The sequence below is a fragment of the Myodes glareolus genome, chromosome 4, assembly GCF_982192425.1.
Source record: "Myodes glareolus chromosome 4, mMyoGla1.1, whole genome shotgun sequence".
NCBI lineage: Eukaryota > Metazoa > Chordata > Mammalia > Rodentia > Cricetidae > Myodes > Myodes glareolus.
The window spans coordinates 36,103,147-36,125,400 of NC_142029.1; the positions used below are offsets into that span (position 1 = coordinate 36,103,147).

The following is a 22,254-nucleotide window of genomic DNA, read 5'->3' on the forward strand; positions in this document are numbered from 1 at the left end:
ACCATGATTTGTGTGAACTGGATGTTCTAATTTTCAGCAGAAAGCCAGGCTCCATCTGAATTCCTGCCATACATTCTTTCGAACATTTGTTTGTTAAATACATGAGTTAAAGAGGAACTGCCCAAGCATCTGAATCTTCAGTCCTAACTGTGCATGTGCTCATTTTGGTCATTTTTAAACTCTATATTTTACTCTAGAAAAGTAAGATGTGTTCTCACAAAAAATAATAGTATAGGAATTCTGGATAACTAGGACGTCTGGGCGTTGATCGTGAGAAGATGATCTGAAAGGAAGAGCACAGTGACAGTGGGTGACTTTCTACCCTATTCTCACCAATAAACAGGTTTTTATTCATTCTTTTCTCCTTCCTTCCTTTTCTTGTCTTTTTCTTTTTGGAGAGAAAATTTATAAAGGTGTGTGTGTGTGTGTGTGTGTGTGTGTGTGTGTGTGTGTTGGAAGGGGAATTATCTGGAAGGAGTTGGGGAGGAGAAATAATATGAACAGAATATAAAATTAAAATTAAGGATTATTTGTTATTAGCCGCTAACATAGTTGGGTCAGAGTTCCCAAGCAGCAGCTCAACCTCAGAAAGCTGTAAGTCACTGTTTTCCTGAGTGGGAAGAGAGGTTAGATTCATTATAAAGCCAGGAAAATGTCTTAAGCAAATCAACAACACACAATGCTACGGACTTTCTCTGCCTCCATGTCTTGTCAGTGACCTTCTGGAAGGAACGGAGAGTGGTTGGTAGGGAGTATCACTGAGGATATTCAGTGACTGAACTAAAGGCTAAGTGGGTAGCATTTTGAAATCTCTTAGAAGACACTGCTGGTGTTGCTATGAAAGTGCCTCCTAAAGGGCTTAGCTGATAGGGAAGGAATGCACCTGAATGTGGGCAGCAGCATCCAATGGACGGGGTTCCAAACAAAAGGAAAGCTAAAAGAAGCCAGACCACAGCAGCATCCATCTCTCTCTGCTTCCTGAACGAGAGTACAGTTTAGCAGGCTGCCTCGCACTCCTGCCTGTCATGCCTCTGTGAAGGTGCTGAATGACACACGCGAACCACAAGCCAGAATAAACCCATCCTCTCTTACATTGCTACTTGTAGCTGTATTTATTCAAACAATCATCCTACCTTCTCATTTAGACAAATAGTAATTTGATAAGAATCAAGAAAGGGGTGACCTGACTTCCAATTGTTTATACCTACCCTCATTTTTCCCATGAAATAACTTGGTCTGCCTGAAGTCTATCCAAAGGACCATAAACAGTTCTATATGACAGACTGTAGTATAAATACGCCAGGGTTACAAAATCCATAGATGATAAACAGCAAGTAGCCATAGCTTCTAAAGCATATTTAGTGATCAAAACTCACTTCTCTAGCCGCCTTGTACAACTGTCCAGCTCAGCTTGTCTTAGTTCTCTAAGTGCAGAATTCTACAAATGCTACTTCACAACCTATAGACTTCTTAAAAGTTGGAAGCTATAATTTTCGTGAATAAAACAAGAACCAAGTAAAAAGGGAAGCCGGTGTACAAATGAACAAGATGGGCTCTTATCACACAAACCACAGAGAGGTTTCTAAACAAGACTAGAAGAAGAAAAGGGAGGCAACCAAACAGAAATAAGATAGACACCTTTAACTTTATCTCCCCACAGCAACCTCTGAACCCTAAGTCAAATTTGTTCACCAATGTAGGAGAACAATTCCACTTCCTTGTTTTAGCTGAACAAATATATGATGTTTCAAATATATATATATATGTATATATATCATATATATATATCATGTATATAAATCTCATATATATGTATGTATATATACACATATATAATATATAGGCTTATCTCCCTGGGTTGCTACTGGATATAACTAAATTCAGGGATTAGTTCTTGTCCATATACACATGGCTAGAACATCAGAAAAGGGCGACCCTTTGTTATTTCCTGTCAAGAAAGTACAGCAAAATTAGCTCTTTTCACCATCTTTATCTATCACCTGTATCTTACCAGAAATCTAAGATTCACTTGAAAAGACACTGCTGAATCCCTTATTCAGGTAAAAAAAATAAAAGCCATTTACCATTTACTACATACTGCGTGGCAGATCCAACAGAGCCCCAAAAGGAATCGCTATGGTGACAAAAAAAAATCATTTTCCAACAAAGCAGAAGCAGATGCGAGTTAATGGCATTCACTTCTTAATTGCCAATTAACACTTTCAGCTGCCAATGCCATTTAAACATCTGATCACTGGGAAACTATTTTAATAATAGAAATAAAAACTAAATGGATTAAAATAGTATCCTAAATTTGGCTTGAAATACCCGAAATCGGTAAGACTGACCCCATCTCACCGCACACAGGCTAGTCACGTGAGAAATGGTTCTCGCCACTGCCTTACCGGCTGTGTGCTCCTTTGCTCAGCTTCAGGCTGGGGGCTTTTGTTTCTCCTATTTCCCTAAAAGTTCTCCCCCTGTTCCCACCCCCAAATTGACACCGGCAGCACAGAGGGCCACTAGCCTCTTCCTAAGAAAAGGCATCACAATAATTCTAGCAGTAACTCTATGCCAAGCACATCCTTAGCGTTTTCTTTGCCCGATGAACAGTTTTGCCTTTATCGGTTGCCCGGTTCTCTAACTGGAGATAACATCTCATCTCGATACACAGACAAATTTCTCGGCACCCGGGTAGCTCACCCTCACACCCTCTGGCACATACCAGGAACACGGTGCCTTTAAAAGTTTCCGAAAGCATTACCTTGGGTGTGGTCTCAATGTTCCCCGCTAAGATACAGGAGGTCATTTGGAAGTAATTGTTCCCGCAGTCACTCAGAAGCCCCTGTTCTGGAAGCATTGATTCACCACATAAGGGAATGAGCAAATCAAAGACTGAGGTGGGAAGAGAGTCTGTTACTAAAACAACACAGGCACACGCACGCGCGCATACACTCACACACACATGCACGCACATGCATATGCACACACACGCATACACCCACATGCATATGCGAACACACACACACACAGAGACGTAGTTTGGGAGGGGGGATTTAAAAGGAGATGAAGCAGATTCTTCACTGAGTTGGGTATTTTTCATTTCCAAAGAATTTGTTTTGACAATTTTTACATTTGGAACTTCACAAGAGGTCACACTGACAGCTAAAACGGGATCAGAGGAAGTGAAAAATTGCCACCTATATGTGTTTGCCCTCTTTTCCTTTCATGCATGCAGTCCAATTATGTATTCTGTGGAAGGAAGGGAAAAACCAGATTGTACAGCAATGAAAAGTTGGTTGAAGGGACCTGGCATCTGCCAGTCTCGGGGATCAGTTGGCCACACTTGCAGAGAACATTCAGAGGTACAAACACATGCAAACAGTGTCTAAATAAAGAACTAGAAAGCACAGTGATCATTTCAGAAAGTCGGTCATTTCAGTGGCGAGTCCTCGGTGTCAGTGTGTGGTCAGCAGTCAGATACGGGAGCATCAAGTGACTCAATTTTTGTTATTAAACAAAAGTAGCTCTGAGATAGAGCTTGTTACTAAATAGTTGTCAAAACAGAATTCCCTTCCACTGTTTCTGGAAGACAGTGGTGACTGTCCTGATTACTGATAAACAAATCGCAAGTGTTTTCCATGCGATTGATTGTCGTCATCAGCTTTGAGTACTTCTACTTTCTAAGCATGGAATTTTTTCCCTATAAATCTTTACTATATTTGTGCACAGGCAGTGGGTGAAAGATGCAGTGTGGAAGGAGCTGGGAATATACTGAAAGCTATGCGAAAAGATAAAGGATTTGTTTCATGTACAGTTAACATTTTCAACACTGTCATAAGCTGAATTTACGAAAACTGTGAGTACAAATACAATTATTCAAAATGATTCTACTAAGTAGTGGGAAAACCATTGCAAATAACATTAGTACATTTTGACCTAGAATGGGCTAACTTTCTGAATGTATATGCAGTTACATTGCTAAAGACATGCATCTTCTGGCCTTTACACCTATGAATACACAAGAGGTGATGTGTATGTACGTGATGCCAAAAACCTTTCATTCTTCCTAAGACTATAAATCTGGTATAGAAATGACAAAGATGTAAAATGAAGAAGGTTCTAAAAGGGACTTCTAACCTATAGCTCTTGTATGTCACTGCACACCACACCGTCTGGGGCACATATGGAACTGTACTTACTGGTCAGGGGGCTCCGTAATGGAGTCTCTGCCCCTGAATTTTCAACCAGCCTCATGGTCTGGTCGTGCCCTCTTGCTGGTGGGTTGCTGCCCTACTTTAATTCTCTGTTGCTCTGATAAACCCTATGACCTATAGCAACTTGGGGAGGAAATTGTTTATTTAGCTCACTTATCCTGATTACAGTCCACCACGGAGGTAACTCAAGGTCATCACCACAGGAGAACACTGATAACCGGCTTGCTCTCAGACTCACATTTGCCTAACTTTCTTATACCTCCCAGGACCACCTGTTCAGGGCAGGTACTGCTCATAGTGGACTGGGCCCTGTGATATCAATACCCAATCAAGAAAATGCTGCACAGACTTAAATACCGGACAATATAATGGAGGCATTTCCCCAGCTGAAGTTTGTTACTTCCCAGGCGATTCTAGTTTTTGCCAAGTTGACGAAAACTAACCGGCACAGTGACATTCTACCGCCAGCTCATAGTGTCACAAGAGCACAGATATTTGCAGTGAAAGGAATTACAGTGATTTGGCTGCACTAAGGATGAGGAAATGGTGTCCTTTTAGATCTACGAGAACTTACTTAGCAGATAGAAGAGCTTTAAAGAAGCCCTTGTTGGAGGAGCAAGAGAAGAGAGTGACAGGAATGGTCACCAAGCATGGGACACAAGTCAGCACTGGCCAGGGGATCTCAGAGCTGTCCTGAACCTCTCACCTGTGAGGTGTGGGTAAGTATAGCATTGCCCCATAGAGGATTACAGTTAGATTCAGCTTGGGAAGCCCACAGATCTGTGCTGGGCAATAATTCATGTATATTACTCCTCTCGGCACTGTGGGATTATTTAATCTTATAAGTAACATGAAAATAGAGACTCAACAGACCAGAAAAGCAGGTCAAATCTAGATCACCGAAGACTTTGAATCAAGATATTTTAACTTTTTGCATTGTGGAATAAGAATGAAGAAGCACATATGTATACTTTTATGTATTGAACAAAAGTGCAAAGAGTGCCTACCACCAAGTCTTAGACACACTCATCTCTGATTCTCATCTATGGACCCTGGGTCAGTAATGTCGAATCCTTTGTCAATAGTTCCACTTATTCTAAATGAACTTGACACCAATGCTCTTGTCTTATATGTCACTCTGCTCTTCCCACTATGATCTTTCTTTTCCGCATTGTCTTCCCTAGGCATAGAACAAGGCAGGCAATAAGGCACAAATTTTGAAAAGGAAATGTTTTAGCCTTTAGCTCTACCCAAAGCCTTCCATGAAGCACTTGCTAACAGGAGAACAATTAATCTGTGAATTTGTTATTTTCAACCCTTAGCAACTTTTCTCTAATAATTTTCTTTTATTGTCTTATTAAAAAAATAATTGCTGCTGTTAAGACTATTTCAGTGCCAGAAGTCATCATTTTTACCTAAAATAAAAACTTAAAAGCCACGCATTGCAGCAACACTTGTCAGCCATCTGGTTAGTTACACATATAGCTCCAAAGGGTATATGAATTTAGAAAATTTCTATAGAAACGATTGTCACTTGGCCATCATTTGCTGGCCCCTGATCAATGAGAAAGAGAATTCTAGATCCTAATATTGTAATTTACTTGGGGGGAGGAGGATAGTAGAATGTCACCTACAATTAGAGTTGCTTTTCCTCTGGTCAAGGAGAAGCATCTAGGTTCTCTCCATGAATTATTTTATAAATCTAAACGTCTATTGATCTCTCTCCCACCAAGGACCAAAACTACTCTGCTGGATAATCTTTCTCCAAAAGAAATTGGAATGTATTGATGCTCACAATAGACACCTTCAATTCTAAACTCTCTTTAGTGTCTGGCACTGGCATCCTTTCCCTTTCTTACCAAGCAAATATTATTGCATTTCCTCTGAAATGAAAGACTCTTTAGATACTGTTTTTAAAATAAATAATGTAGAATTAGTAATCTCTCTTCCTGATAGATGAATTGAGTTAGAGAAAAATAACAAATTATCCCACTGAAAGTTTGCCAAGACATCTACAACTGAACAGATTCACCTGCCAAGGCCATTTTGGCTCCCATCTATCTGTTCTCGGGCTCTGTGCTTGCTCACATGCACACAGGAGCGCTCCCATTCTTTTACCTTCTTAAGCATCTGATGTATGGTATGCACTGTTCTACGCAGTGGAAGACACATCCCTATTGCCAACCTGGTGTGTCATCTTAGGGAGAAAAATGCCTTCACAAGTGGTATCACAAACAAGGGCATAGGCTCAGGAAGACGACACTTTCATACATGGCACCAAGGTGACTAAAGGAAAAGATAGGAAGGAGTGAGGAGCTGAGCTGAGGCTGCACGTGAAACTGCTCTCAGATCACACCTGATGAAGAATCACTCTTAGGTTTTGCATTCTCTGGCCTTCTTCCGGGAGACCAACATTAGGACACAGCTATTCTGTTTCCAATCCTGGATGAATTTGCCTCTTTGGTGATGAGAATGCCAAGAGTATGGATTATTCTCTTCTGGGGTGACAGTTGATTATAATGATCCAAACAGTATTATCCCAATCTACAGGTACACAAAGGTTCAAGAAAAGTCCACTGTCATCTCAACAGCCTGGTAGAACCCATTAACACACAATTTTGACTTTGTCTACACTGAACAATTACGTTGTGTCTGCATTCATCATTACTGCTATGGCTTCTCTTTCCCTTTTGCTGCCACCTCTACATAAAAAAAAATTAATACTACCCTTCTGTAATGCCCTGTCTTCCCTGTTCCTCGAGGCCAAAGCACAAGATACAAGAAATGGTTACACTAACCAGCTTAGCTTCCCCTGCTCTATTCTGCCAGCAGGAAGGGATTAGTTCAGAACCTTGTTTCTGTCTTTGCTATGGTAATTTCACCTGCTAAGGAGGGCTCTCACAGGTGCCCTGAATCTCCTCCTATCTGTCTGTCAGGGTTCCCAGCTCGGTACCCCCTGCTGAAAGCTCCTCCCACTTGGCAACACCTAGATCTCACTCCTAGCTGGGAGGGGGCTCTCCACTTCTGGGGCAAAAATATTTAACCCTGGATTAAGTTGAATAAAATTGGGCATTCTCCCTGAGAATGACTTGAACTCTCTGTCTGTGTCATGTGTGTCTTGTGTTCAACCCCTAGGACATTATCCAACTCGTGGAAAGTATGGAATCGCAGTCCATACCGGGTGGGTGGTGATGCAGGACCCCGTGGCGTGGAATGACCGCCATACCCTTCCTTAATTAAAGTGCATCAGAAATTTCAAGGCACTGATCAGAATCCAAGATCTAAGTTTTGATGTAATTACATATTCAGATGAAACAAATATGGCATATCCACAGACTAATTTAAAAGAGGCACCAGTGGTAAGAACCATTTCTCCACAGGGAAGATGTGGTGAGCTGTCTCCCTGCCAAATCAATTTTTCATTATCGTTTCTGGCAGCCAGGATTGTCTTCTGACATCCATATATGTACTATTATGTTTATAAACATACTTACACACAGGAGCCTACACACCACACACACACGCACACACACACACACACACACACACACACACACACACACACACATAGGTGTGGGGACGGAGAGGAGAGATTTTTAATTGGAGTAGGTTGAGTGCCTAAGATCCTACATGCTCAGTCTGAAATTCTTTCCACAAGTTTTCCCCCAGATATTTCTCCTTTCTCTAAGATTTCAGCAACTCAGATTGTACAGCAAGTATTTTATGTCACGTCATGAGAGTATCAGTGTCCAACATAGGTGACTCTTCCTGACATGACAGGTCCTGAGGAACCTCCTGCTGTATACTCCCTTCTCACCTTGGACTTCTGTGTAGTACTTGTTACCCTACATTGACAGCAGACAGCAAATCCTTTAGCATCTGGCTCCCCACTTGGGGCATCATCACACGAACAATGGAAACTTCTCAGTTTTGTTCCCTGTGAGTTCCTAGCACCTAAAATAGTGCTTCTAACTTCCAAAGGCCAACACATGTTTGTTAAATGTGTAGTGGTGCACTCATGTAGAGTCAGAGATTTCTATGTCAAGAACCTCAATGTCTGCACAGTAACAAGTGTTAAGCACTGTAGTCTTCCCTCTTTTTTTCACATTGAAGGCACAACACAAAATATAATCTGTTTTAGAAATACAGGAGAGAAGTCGTCATCAAAGTGTTGTATGTGAGGGGTCCAGCCATGAAGAAAGATAGGCAAAGCTTCCCTACTCAAGATCAGAGCTTCTTGGCAGCTACGCTCTGACATGCTAGCCAACTCAAACACTCAACCAGAGACTATATTTCACTCTACATATACATATACATAAAACATAGACATGCCACTTAGTGAGCTTTATGGGGCTGCTCTTGGTATTCAGTGCTCCATCTGCTGTGTTTCTCATGTGGCATCCAGAAAATTATGTTAATGAGACAACAAAGGAAAATGAGTGTGGGGAAGATTAAAGGCCTTGCTGACCAGCACACGTACAAGGATTTGCACTTGCACCTGCCTGCCAAAAGCCAGAGTCTGGCTGTCTTCCTTTTGTTCCCCATTTCTGAAGCTTATCTTAGACATGCTCACTCAACACATGATGAATTACAGCTCCAGGGCCAGTGAAGATTTTGTATGTAACATGGTTCCTACCCAGGAGAATTAAACTCAAATGAACAGTTTTCTTAAACTGCTGTTAGTCAAAGTTTATCTATCGGTCCATCGAACTATTTAGGCTATTCATAGATGTTACACCTAGTGTCTTCATGTTTAATCCTAGCTACGAAAATAATGCATGTTGTTTTGAAGCACAGCTTTAAAGTTGAGAAGAGGATAAAACTTCATTGGCAATAATATTATCTTAATAAAATATCTAAAGGTAGGGATGGAGAGATGGCTAAGAGTTTAAGGGCACACCAGTTGCTCTCTCAGAAGGTCTAGGTTCAATTCCCACCACCCATATGGTGGCTCACAAATGTCTGTAATACCAGTTCCTATGACTCTGACCCCCTTCTCTGGTCTCAGAAGGTACCAGGCATGCACATGATACACAGACATACATACAGGGAAAACACACATGCACATAAATAAAAAAATATACAAATGTAATATGTGATCCCTATATTGATGTCGGATTTCACCAATTTATTAACTGTGCTAATGGAAATAATGATGTTCAGAGTCGGACTTAAATTTTCCAGAAGATTGTCTGACTTTTGTTTCCTAGAATGCTTCTGAGGCTTCGAGAACATGCTGGGTAATCATGGCTTTAAGATGCATGAGAACTACTTTGTGTGTGTGTGTGTGTGTGTGTGTGTGTGTTTAAGTAAAACAAAAATCAAAGATCATCCTAGTGTGACTTCATTCACCTGCAAGTTCACATGTATCAGCCTCATTGTTTACAAATGCACATGTCTTCATGCAAAACAAAATTCCAGTGGAAATGGTGATTCTTAGAATTTGCTTTTCTACTCCAGAGTAAAAAAAAAAAAAATAAGGACAGGAAAAAAAGGAAATTATATAAATGATAAACATACAAATGTGCTGTTTGGATCAATTAGAGGTTTTTGCTAAACTTCATTTGTTTATTCCAAAAGAAAAGAGAAAATAGTATTGATTGCCACTGTGTGTAGAGTATTTGCTAGGAACTTAAATGCTATCTCATGAAATGTTCACAGATATCCTATGAGGTCTGAGACTTTTTAATGATCATTTTATAAGTAAAGGTGCTAAAGTTCATGGAACTTAACTGACTCATGGAAGATCAGTAGTTAAGAAGAGATTGACACTTTGGGTTATCAGCTTGGTACCCGTGCTTAGTAGATGTTCTTCGTTGTTGAGTGTATAGTGTGTATTTACCCCAAAGAAAGGTAAGAAGCACAGGTGTTGTGTGTTAGCAGTTAAGGGCCAGAAAGCATGGGTTTAGTGTAAATCAGGAGCTGAAGATGTAACTGAACACCCCTCTGGCACTCCCTTGTCTCTCAGTCAGCCATGTTAGGGGACAGAAAGTGACCTACATCAAAAATAGATGAGATTTCAAAAGTGAGACAGCAAGACATAAAACAAGATGACGTGAGAAAATGCTTTACTTGTAGTTTTCAAGGTACATAATGAAGTACTAAAAGAAGCATATAAAAAATAAAACTTCCAAGCTAACAGACTAACATTGCTTAGAGGTATTTTGTAAATACAGAAGGATTGAAAGAGCAGCCACCTCACCCGGGGAGAAGAAAAGGGAGCCTCTACACATTCCACTGGCCCACAGGTTACAACGAAGTCATTATTAAAACATGATGAAAAATGGCTCCTTCATCCAAAAACAAACAAGGTAATTTAATTCTTAGGACTTCTGTAAGAATTAAGTAAAAACAGACACAGGGAGCTCCTAACGTGAGCCTCATCCAGTAAGCGCTCGGCTGTGGATACCAGTGTTGCTGTTGCCATACAATGCAATACAGCTTTCCAACCAGCTAGCAATTTAACATTAAGAGCATAGTAAAATGCCAGCACAAGTCCATGACACAATCAAAATATTGGTACTGAAGGCATTCCAAAGTACTTTCCTTTAAAAATCACTGTTTTGATATCACTTTATTTCCCAATCAATCTTTATTGATTTTTTTTGCTTTGATATCTTTGCCTTCTTATGTCTGTGTATAAAGATACTTTATCCTGACTTATGATTCCATTAATTAGCAAGGCAACAAGAGAAACCAATTGTCTTCAAATCCTCTGCTTTTAATTACTACCAAATTTAACAGATACAGCTTAAAAAGAAACCTTAGCTTCTTGCTTTAACTCGATCATATTATTTTATTTTAAAAAAAAATATCTGCAATGTTCATGGTGCAAAGATTTTAAGAAGCTCTTACCAGTCTTTTGAAAGTATACTATGGTGTTAATCTGGTTGTCCAAGAAGGGCTAGGGATGCAGAGTAGCAATCTATGAACCTCAGATTCCGATAGCTACCCTTGCTGTGCCATGCCCGCTATATACACGTGGTGGGTTTCTCCTATCAGCATGACTGTGTAGGAGATGGGGGGGGCTTTCAAATATGTGTAAATAAGTTCTAGATGTCCCAGTGACATTCAGTTAAGCAATCTGTAGGCATGAAGGAATTCAAAACACAAAAGAGCACTGTTGTGGTAGAGAGTTAGTAAAATGTTTTGTGCTAAAGATAGAATACCTTCTTTATTTCCAGAGACATTTACTGTGATCCAGAATGTATCATTTGAATTGTCTTTATTACGACAAGTTTACTCATAAAAATGTAATATTTTCCAAAAGAATTTAGAATTTCACTTAAATTATTTTTTAACAAAATTATACTTATATGGCCTTGAAAGACTGATACAGGAAAATGGATCAAAATATATTTCTCTTCAAGACATTTTATTTAAGGGAAGAATAAGTGATTGCTAAATACATTTAATATTTCCAATGAAAATGCACCCAATATTAATATATCTTGGGGGAAATCTATGGGCTTTTTCCATTCTTTTACAAAAAATAAAAAGAAGACTTTAGTTGGAGCACAGCTGAGTGATAGTCTATATGCCTCACGAGACCCTGAGGTCAACATCCTACACCAAAAAAGAAAGCAGAGAAACAATAGTCACAACAAAATATACATCCATTTTCCTAGAGTCCTAAGCAGGAATTCAGCAGTCAGCTCTGCCACTGAAGAACAGTGTGACCCGGGGCAGGGGTCTCACTGCTCACTGTTCCCACCTATAACATAGATGGGCAGAGTAGTGATGCCACAGGGCTGCGTCCTGATGCAAGCAAACTCTGGGAGATGCACATGGTCCATAGCATTCCCTTCTTGTTCTCTCTCTTACCGGCTGTTATCAGCATTAGAGTTGTCACATGTTTCACGCTCTAACGATAATCAATACAGAACCTTCTACTACTCAAACCATTGGCTTTCTCCTACTTTTGTAAAACTCTGTGCTGTGGATATTTTTAACCCTTTTCCTCTTCAGAAATCTTTTTCCTGAACCTAACTGACATTTCCCTCTTTGGTTTTCTTCCAGAGACTCTGATAGGTCCCTTCCTCCTAGAGAAAATGTTTGCATGCCACCTGCCTGCTTCCATCTTTGGAATTCTTTGCTCCTTGACTTTGTATGTTTTTCTCTCCTGTTAAAGGAGCTGGCTGAGTCTCACAGTCCACCCTGACTTCCACATCTGCCCTGACCTCCAAGTTTCTCTGTGTGAAATTTCACCTGTGGACTCTCAAATGAACACTACGATGTAAGTGGAAGGCAGAAGGGCATCATTTTTCTAGAAGGGCATGAGTTTTGAGACTCTGATCAATTTTCTTCACTTTTCAAAACCTCCATTTCTATATCTGCTCTAAGAGGTCATTCATTACAATGATGTCATAAGCGCTCTGCCAAATATAATGGCTAAGACAAACTGTTCCATAGTACCTGCTACTTGGAAAACATTTCATACATCTTAAATGATTAGTAATGATCTCCCATGGGACAGAACTACAGTTTTTTGACATTCAACACACATATAATTTCTCTGTAATTTCGAGGAATGTCTTGTTGCCACTTTCTGGTTTAAAACACCATGTTTTAACTTTTATATTTTCATCATTTGAAGCAGTAGATTAGATTTCAAGTGCAATTTGAAAACAATTATTTTAAGTGTGAATGTCACTGCCTCATTTAAAGGTTATATCTTGCAACCACCCTGATGAGTTTGTAGGGCCCTGTGGTCTATTTATAACCACTGACACATGATTAGAAGCAAACTTCTTTAAAATGACATGGCACGCCTGTCTTTATCTCGCCCTGCATCCTACCATCTTGAATTTGGCCATGCTGACTAGAAGTCCAGCAGCTTTTTTTTAGATCCTAAGGACAGGGCTTCATTCTATATATAACAGAATTTTGATTGATAGATGAGCAGGAAGAAACCATGAGGAATCTCAGAACTGATTATGCCAGAACTGTAATCATTTAATGTGAAAGAGAAATAAGTTCTATCCCTGTGGTTTTCTCTGCTGTCTATAGCCACAGCTAATCTTAAATTAGTTAACAATGGTTTGATTTCTCACTGCTGCCTATGATGCAGCCTTGTGTCCAGCAAAGATGGTCTTCTCAGAGCATCACCACGTTCTTCAACTGTCTCTGCTTTATTATCTTGGCACTTCTAACACTTTCATAACTCATTCTACCATAAAAAAATCATGTGTGTGTGTGAGTCACTCAGTTTATGAACTGATTAAACATCTTTCTCTCATGTGAATACACTGTAGCATGAATCTTCTGACCCACCTCATCAGTAACCCACAGAGGACCACTTCATCTCTTGAATTACTTAAGAAAAAGGTGTGCAAGAAACAAACCCAAGACATGTTCAGGATGCCAGCTATTTTTGAGGAGTCAATAGATACAGGTGAGAGGATGGGGTACATAACTTATTTTTGCATTACTATAACCCAAAGGCCTAAGCAGCAGAGTTAAGGGACGGATTTATTGCCAAATTTCAGAGAACATGGCCTCTGGTCCATGCCCCCCCACACACACAGCAGAATATCATGATAATAGAAGTTTATGGCAGACAGTTGTCCATTTCATGGGGAAAAAGAAACACAAAGGAATTAACCTGAGCAAGATCTAGTTCCTGAACTTCCTACTTTTCACCATCTCCAATAATGGCATCATATAGAGAACAAACCAATGGATTAATCTATTCATTAGTCAATAGCCCTCATAATCTAATCTTTTCTTCAAATATTTTTATAGGCCTATTTCCAGGACCCCAAAGGTTCACTTCACTAATCTCCTAAGGGGTCTTAATCCAATCAAGTAGACAGTTAAGATTAACCATCACAAGGAGACAGAAACAGAGTGGGATAAAGAAAAAAATGATTGGAAGACAGATCCACCAGACCACAGCCTGCACTAACTGAGCAGGTAACTTGCGATCCTCCTAATGGATATATTTCCTAATATGTGCTAGTTTGAAGCACTGCCACATAAAAGCATATTGTACCCAGCCAAAATAGCCAATGATTTACCTGGTATGGGATGCAAAAGGATGCTGTGAACTCAGCAAAGTATCTTTCTGCAGTTGAGGCATTCCAGAAAGAAGCATTAGGTAGAAACTGCAAACTGTATCCTGTATTGAATTGGTTTAACAGCAAGATCTTTCTCAAAGAGGTACTACGTTAAATGTCTTTGTGACCACGATGGTTCACTATACTCACTTTCCAAAATACTAGTTTTAATGTTAAGCCTTATATAATCTATTCTTATTAAATATTTAAAGAACCCTTCTTTATTTTAGTTATTTCTATAACTAACTTAAGAAATATGATCTACTTCACAGAACTCAAAAGAACAGTTCTCAACTTCCTATGGAAAAGAAAAAAAAAGGATAGCAAAAACAATCCTGTACAATAAAGGAACTTCTGGAGGCATCACAATCCCTGACTTCAAACTCTACTATAGAGCTACAATACTGAAAACAACCTTGTATTGGCATAAAAACGACCGCAGGATCAGTGGACCTGAATCAAAGACACAGATATTAACCCACATACCTACAAATACCTGATTTTTTAAAACAAAGCAAAAAATATAAAATGGAAAAAATAAAGCATGTTTAACAAATGGTGCTGACATAACTGAATATCAACATGTAGAAGAATGAAAATAGATCCATATTGGTTGTCATGTAACCAAGTCCAAGTATATCAAAGACCTCAATATAAAGCCAACCATACTGAACCTTAAAGAAGAGAAAGTGGGAAGTACACTTGAATACATTGGCACAGGAGATCACTTCCTAAATATAACCCCAGCAGCACAGACACTGAGAGAAACAATTAATAAATGGAACCTCCTGAAACTGGAAAGCTTCTGTAAAGCAAAGACATGGTCAACAAGACAAAATGGCAGCCTACAGAATGGAGAAAGATCTTCACTAGCACCACATCAGACAGAGGTCTGATCTCCAAAATATACAAAGAACTCAAGAAATTGGTCATCAAAAGAACAAATAATCCAACAAAAAAAAAATGGAGTACAGACCTAAACAGAGAACTCTCAACAGAGGAATCTAAAATGACTGAAAGGCACTTAATGAAATGTCCAACATCCTTAGTCATCAGAGAAATGCAAATCAAAACAACTCTGAGATTCCATCTTACACCTGTCAGAATGGCCAAGATCAAAAACACTGATGGCAACCTATGCTGGAGAGGATGTGGGATAAAGGGAACACTTCTGCATTGCTGGTGGGAGTGCAAACTGGTACAGTCCCTTTGGATATCAGTGTGGCAATTTCTCAGAAAATTAGGAAACAACCTTCCTCAATACCCAGCAATACCACTTTTGTGTATATATCCAAACAATGCTCAATTGTGCTACAAGGAGATGCTCAGCTATGTCCATAGCAGCATTGTTTGTCATAACCAGAAACTGGAAACAATCTAAATGTCCCTCAACTGAAGAATGGATAAGGAAAATGTAGTATATTTACACAAAGGAATACTTTTATACTACACAGCAGAACAAAAATAATGACAACTTGAAATTTGCAGGAAAATGGATGGACTTATAAAACATTATATTGAGTGAGGTAACCCAGACCCAGAAAGATAAATATCATATGTACTCCATCATAAGTGGGTTTTAGACATAAAACAAAAAAAAAACAGCCTACAGTTCATAATCCCAGAGAACCTAGACAACAATGAAGACCTAAGAGAGACATACATGGATCCAATCTACATGGGAAATAGAAAAAGACAAGATATCCTGAGTAAATTGGGAGTATGGGAACCATAGGAAAGGGTTGAAGGGGAGGGGAGAAAAGAGGAAGGGAGAGGAAAGGGAAGCAGAGAAAATGTATATCTCAATAAAATCAATAAAAAAAGAAATATGATCTGTATAGAGTTCAGGAAAATAATCCCCTTGCACTTTAAGAAAGGTATTCAAATGTTCCTTTATAAGAAAAAGCAAAACTACAACAACAACAAAAAAACTTTTCAAATATTTCTCTTCTACTCCAAACCTTGGGCACTCAGAGCATAAGAGTTAAGAAACTCTGTTGTTAGGACATGTTTTGTTTTGTTTTTGTCAAGTAAATCTATATGATGCCTACCACCGTGCTAGATGTTGCTAGGGCCTCCAGACATGCTCCATCTGAAGGCCAGCAAGCAGGACAATATTGCTCATTTGTCTGTCAACAACAGTGTGAACTCATTAGGAGTAAACTTTGATGAGCCCCTATTTGGGGCATCCATCTGTTCTGTGTGTGCATTTGAGAGTCGCTATAGATCTCAAAGTTTTCAATAAGGTCTGTAAATCTTTTTCTCACTTTTATTAACAGGTAGAAGAGAACTATATTAAAAATCAGAAGGATTTACTGTACCCCTCTTTCCATGCCAGTTACTCTTTCAACCTCTCCATTGGATTTTAGTTGCAAGAGCTGGAATAGGATTGAAGAAAAGAAGGAAACCCAAAATGAATGCGGTTCTGACTGATCACTGGAAAATAACACATCAACATAGTGTTGGGGGATGCCAGGGATATATACTAAATATTCTTTTTTCAACCTATTGTAAAGGTAGGAAAACATATTAAAAACAGTCTAGGAACTCAATAAGAACCATGTGGTTCTCATTCTTCCCTGTCTGGCTAGAAGACAATGTTTGTGTCCCTATTATCCGTCTTTGATGGCCCGTGTGTTTATTTTAGCCTGCAGATAAGCAAGGTTGAGCAATCACAAGGTGAGTTCATTTCATGTGCCTGCTGCTGTCTTCCCACTCTCTGTCTACCCACTGTTGCCCAGAATATATCTTTATGGTAATCGATCCACTTTAAGAATCACCCCCATCTGTTCTCTGCTACAAAGATAGCTACTTCAAGAGATATTTCCCTTTGCCAGTTGGTGGAGGAGGGTGGTGCAGATGGGGGCTGACATGTGATCTACAGAGAAGTCACCTCAGTGGACTTTCCCCGCCGTGTAGCTCACCACTGACATGTTTCGGAAGTGTTTGTGTTTAGGGGCTGTTTTCCTCATCCCACTGAGTCAGGCCGCTTTGTCAGAAAGTCAAACTTCAAAAATGACACACCGCTCTGATCATTTCAGGGTGGTTCTGTTGCCAGGGAAACCGCTTTAAAAAGGAGAGACCGATCTCTTTGTGAATTCATAACTGAGAGAAGAAATGGATGCTAAGTTTCCAAGTGAATCCAATTTACTTTAAGGCGCATTCGGAGTCTGGGAGTGGCAGAAATGAAGGAAATATTTTTAGGCTATAGACATAGCAAAAATTATCAGTTAATAAGACCCCTTATTGGCATAGGCCAGGAATTCTTTCTTTGTTTGATCTTTGGAAATGTGTTTTTTAAAATTCCAGAAGGAAGGCAAGCATATTTCCTGGAAGGCTATCAGGGTTGAAGAAAATGCCCAGAACTCACCATCCAGCCTCACACAGGTGAAGGCTCCAATGGACACTGCTAATCGTATCTGAAGAAACTGCAAAAGTGAAAACGTTACAGCATGAAAAAAAAATAGACGACGAGATTAGAGGCTTCATTATGCAGTTGTTCAAAGAAACAGGCCAGAGTATCCTCTGAAGTAGCCCCAACACGCAGTGACTAGACCTTACACATCACGATCTTGTCTAGCTCACAGCAGTTTTCCGAAGGAATTTCGCTAACAAGCCAAAGTGAAAGTATTAAGTGTATATTATCTAGGCAATATAGGAAGTTGCTTCTACAAAAAAGAGAAAACAATACAAAGCTTGTAGTTCAAGAAATAAATTTCTTTTGTTTATATTTTTGTTATTACTGTCAACATGTCATTATTAACACCATCATAACATAATAGGAGCTTGACCAATAGCACCATTATCATCTTGTTGTCTAAGTCATCATTGTCAGTGCATAACAACAATTTCTTTTTTTTTATGTCTTTGTGTGCTAGGGTTTACAAATATCTCATTAAATGGTTCTCAGGGGCTGGCAACTGTTTCTGTGAAGGGTTAAATACTAAACATTCTATGAACCACACTATCTCCATTAGAATGACTCATCTCTTTGTAAGTAAAATGCTGTCTTAGAAAACATCACAATAGCAAGGAGGGGGGAGCAGAAGGAGGGAGAGAGGGGAACTGGGATTAGTATGTAAAATAAAAAAAAAGATGAATGGAAAAAATGAAAGAAATAAATGGGCTTTAATGGTAGAAAGAAAGAAAGAAAAAAGAAAGAATGAATGAACAAAAGAGAGAAAGAAAGAAAGTATTCCAGTAAATATATTTCAGATAGAAAGCAGAATAGAAGCAAATTCATTAGAAAATATTTGGGTAAGTTGTTTTGGAGGCTAGTCTCCAGTTCTGTTAAAACACACACTCTTTGCTTGGGGGTCATAAATTTGAAAACTACTAGAGCAGATGAATGGAGAACTCTTTGTGGTTCAGTATCTCTATAGTTCCTCCTCACTGTAATGAAACTGCTCAGTCCATACACTGAAGTGACAGAAGTCCAAGAAACCATACTGCCTGCACACCTCCTCCATAATGCCATGTTGTGCAATTGCTTGGAAAACCATATCCACCATTCTGTTACCACAATAATTCTAATGCAATGGTGTTTGTATTTCTATTAATGTACTGCTGTAATACTACTTTTGATAGATTGAAGGTATGTGTTATTTCATATGCATATATTTGAATATATTTGGATTAGAAAAATACTATTTAAAAAAGTTCTACAAACCTTCCTGATTTTTATGGTATCACTTTCTTAACTACTAACAGAACAGTAAAATTAAATAAGATGTTTATAACATCAATATCAGATTATTTTGAAATGATTCAATATCAATCATCCTGGTTACTCATCTTGACCACAGAAATCAACTAAAACCCAAGAAACTGGGCATAGTTGTAATGCAATCCTAATTAGCCTTATTAAATAAAAACCTGAAGTCAGATATGGAGTGGGGGGCTGAAAGATCAGAGAAGCAGAGCAGCCAGTCACTAGAGAATTCTTACCTCTCTAAATGCTCAGACCAAAGTGGCAAGATCTTATCTCTACGGATCCTCAAACTGAATGCAATGTTGTCCTGTCTCCTCCTGCCTTATACTCCTCTCTCCCCAGCCATATCCTTTCCTGTCTCCACCTTCCTAGTGCTCGGATTAAAGCACCTGGCATCCAATTACTGAGATTAAAGGTGTGAGCCACCACCACCTGGCTCTTTTTCCCTTTCAGACTTGATCAATTTTGTGTAGCCCAGGGTGGTCTTGAACTCACAGAGATCTGTCTGCCTCTGCGTCTGCCTCCCAAGCACTGGGATTAAAAGTGTGTGCTACCACTGCCTGGCCTCTATGACTTACTAGTGCCTTAGCTCTACACTCTGACCTTCAGGCAAGCTTTATGTGCTTGTGCACAAACAAAATACCAGCACACATAGCTGTGAAGGATTTTTATATTGGATTATTTTAAGTGGAAAGACTCTAAATCTAGGCCACACCTTCAATGGCACCCCCACATAAAATGATATGGAAGAAGGAAGCTTTGGCTTTTTGTCTGCTTGTCCTCACTCTCACTGGCAAATTCATCTATCCTCTGCTGAGAATTTCCTTTGCTGAGACTAAAATCTACATTTTCAAGATTCCAATGTGGGGAGAAGACCAACAGCTCTCTAGGAATCCTCCCAGATTCCAGCAACATGGGAACTGCTGAGGCATCATATATGTTCACTCTACTAGCACTATTCTTTCAGAGAACCATAGTACAACATTGATGTGGGATTCCCCTCTGTATGCTGTGAATACCATTGGTTAACAAAGAAACTGTCTTAGACCTGTGCAGAGCAGAATCTAGGTAGGTGGGACAAACTAAACTAAATGTTGGGAGAAAGAAGGTGGAGTCAAAAAACCCATGTAGCCCCACTAAAGACAGATGCAAAAGCTTTACCCAGTAAGCACAGCCTCATGGCAATACACAGATTAATAAAAATAGGTTAAATTAAGATGTAAGAGTTAGCCAATAAGAAGCTAGAGCTAATGGGCCAAGCAGTGATTTAATTAAAATAGTTTTTATGTGGTTATTTCAGGAGTCTGGACAGCAGGGAGTACACAAGCTGCCTCCTACAACAAATTGGTGCCCAACGTGGGGCTAGCTAAATTCACGTAAAACCTGAGAGGGCTTCAAAAGGAATTCTAGACACTAAAAAACAAAGTCTAGTCACACTTTTTCTTTTCTGATGGGCTCTTCTCGTTAAAGGTCTTTCTTATTCAGTGGTAGCACAAAAAAAAATGCAGTTTTAAAACAGACTTCCTGAACCATGCTGCCAGCACGAATTCTGGTTCTTTCAGGAGACCAAGCATTTAAATGGTGTGAGCAGAGTGCTACAACTTGCTTAATGGCAACATGAACTCGCTGTGTGACTAAAAATAGGGTTATGAGCAATGCCCACACTAAACAGACCTCCACCCCGCCATGTTGGACTAGGCAGAGCCAAAAGGCAAAACAGTCTTAGTACAAGTCAGGCCGCAGCTTAGCATTTTAAGAAGCCATCCTGATCAAAAAAAAGGATTACAGATATGCAATAAGGACAGATTCAGATATAAAAGAACTCTAAATGAGTCACAGTGTGTTCAGAATGTTTATTAAACATCTAGCATGTGTTATTTTGTTTAATATTATTTATGTTGGTTGTATTTTATACTTGATATCTGCTCCTGTTGTATATAGTTTTGTCTTGGGTTTAGATTACTCTTATTTAGACAAAAGGGAGAGATGATGGGGAATCTTTGTCAGCCAACAATATTTAAGGGGTGGGATCAGGTTAAGGCATGACTTTTGGGCCCAAGGTTCTCTCTCTCTCTCTCTCTCTCTCTCTCTCTCTCTCTGTGTGTGTGTGTGTGTGTGTGTTTGTGTGTGTGTGTCATTCCTGTGCTACACAGTTGAGCTTGGACTTCTCGTTCCTGTGTCCTGAGTTTGCCCCTTATAATAAAGAAAAATATACTTGGTCTTTTAGCTAGCCTGTTTTTTTCTTGACCCAAGATAATTCAACACAGCACCATGTATGAAGAGTCCAAAAATCCACCATTTCTTACCTCTATTTACCTCCATTTAAAAAGTATACCCCATGCTATTAGTAGACCAATAATTTTGATTTGCCTTAAAATTACACTCAACTATCAAGCAAAACTATCCAGCCAAAAGAACTAGTCCCTTTACTTTTACTCCACTTCAGTCTAGAAGCCCTAAAGGAAACACTGTCAGTTCTGCAGAAATGATAGTGCCAGCATGGGTAATAAATGGAATATAAAGTTCAAGAAAGATGGCTAGAGAAGTCCCCTCTGAAACTGGATCCTGCTCTGTTCTTACACGTCTCTTGAGCTTTTGGGTCTAGATCCTGATAGAGTCATGTAAAGAAGCTCCAGGCTGACATGTTATCAATGCTTCACTTAGCTGCAGTTTCTCTTCTGAAAACTATCTTGGTGGATTAGCATTCAAAACCACAAGCTGCCAATCATGATGGCTAGAAAAACAACCCTTACAAGCAAGATTAATCCTAACAATCTTCTGCCCATATTCCATAAGAAAATCTGGTCCCACTCACCATTTCATCACACATTCAAATGTTGAATAATTCTTGTCAATAAAGAGAAATGCTTGCATCAAGCAAGTGCACTGATATTCAACAGAAAAAAAGTTGACGGTGTTCAATCCAAAGAATAAAGGGACCTTAGCGATCAGATTGCTTAAAAGTAATGGGGATTTTTACTACTTCAATTTCCATATCAATAAGTACTTTAGAAAGCAAAAATAATATAAATCAATTTTGTAATTCTGTGAATGGAGTAGGTTCTTAGGAATAAATCACAAAGTATAACAGAGTATCTGTTGAATTTTCTATATGATGAATTATGATGGCTCAACTTTCACTCATCATCAAAAAGTCTTCTAATCATGGGAGAGTTTGTTCCCCATGGCACATTTAGCAATGCCAGGAGACATTTTGATTTGTCACCAAAAAGGGAAAAGTTATATACCTGGAATTCAGTGGGTAGAAAAT

General features: G+C 39.3%; 1 protein-coding gene across 16 annotated transcripts in view; it reads right to left on the bottom strand.

The window, feature by feature from the left end:
* The window catches only part of Mlip (muscular LMNA interacting protein), a 262,529-nt gene that overhangs the window by 137,337 nt on the left and 102,938 nt on the right, over window positions 1–22,254 (bottom strand). For 7 of the 16 annotated variants that reach the window (XM_087905399.1, XM_087905392.1, XM_087905389.1 and 4 more), the window contains exon 1: window positions 2,762–2,914. The exons of 4 other annotated variants lie outside the window; for them this stretch is intronic. In XM_087905399.1, coding sequence (XP_087761525.1) covers window positions 2,762–2,857 — 96 coding nt within the window. In that variant the 5' untranslated portion in view covers window positions 2,858–2,914. Of the gene's footprint in view, window positions 1–2,761; window positions 2,918–17,642; window positions 17,701–22,254 lie in introns of those variants that run through there. 5 more of the 16 variants (XM_087905401.1, XM_087905398.1, XM_087905400.1 and 2 more) reach the window with 2 other exon arrangements.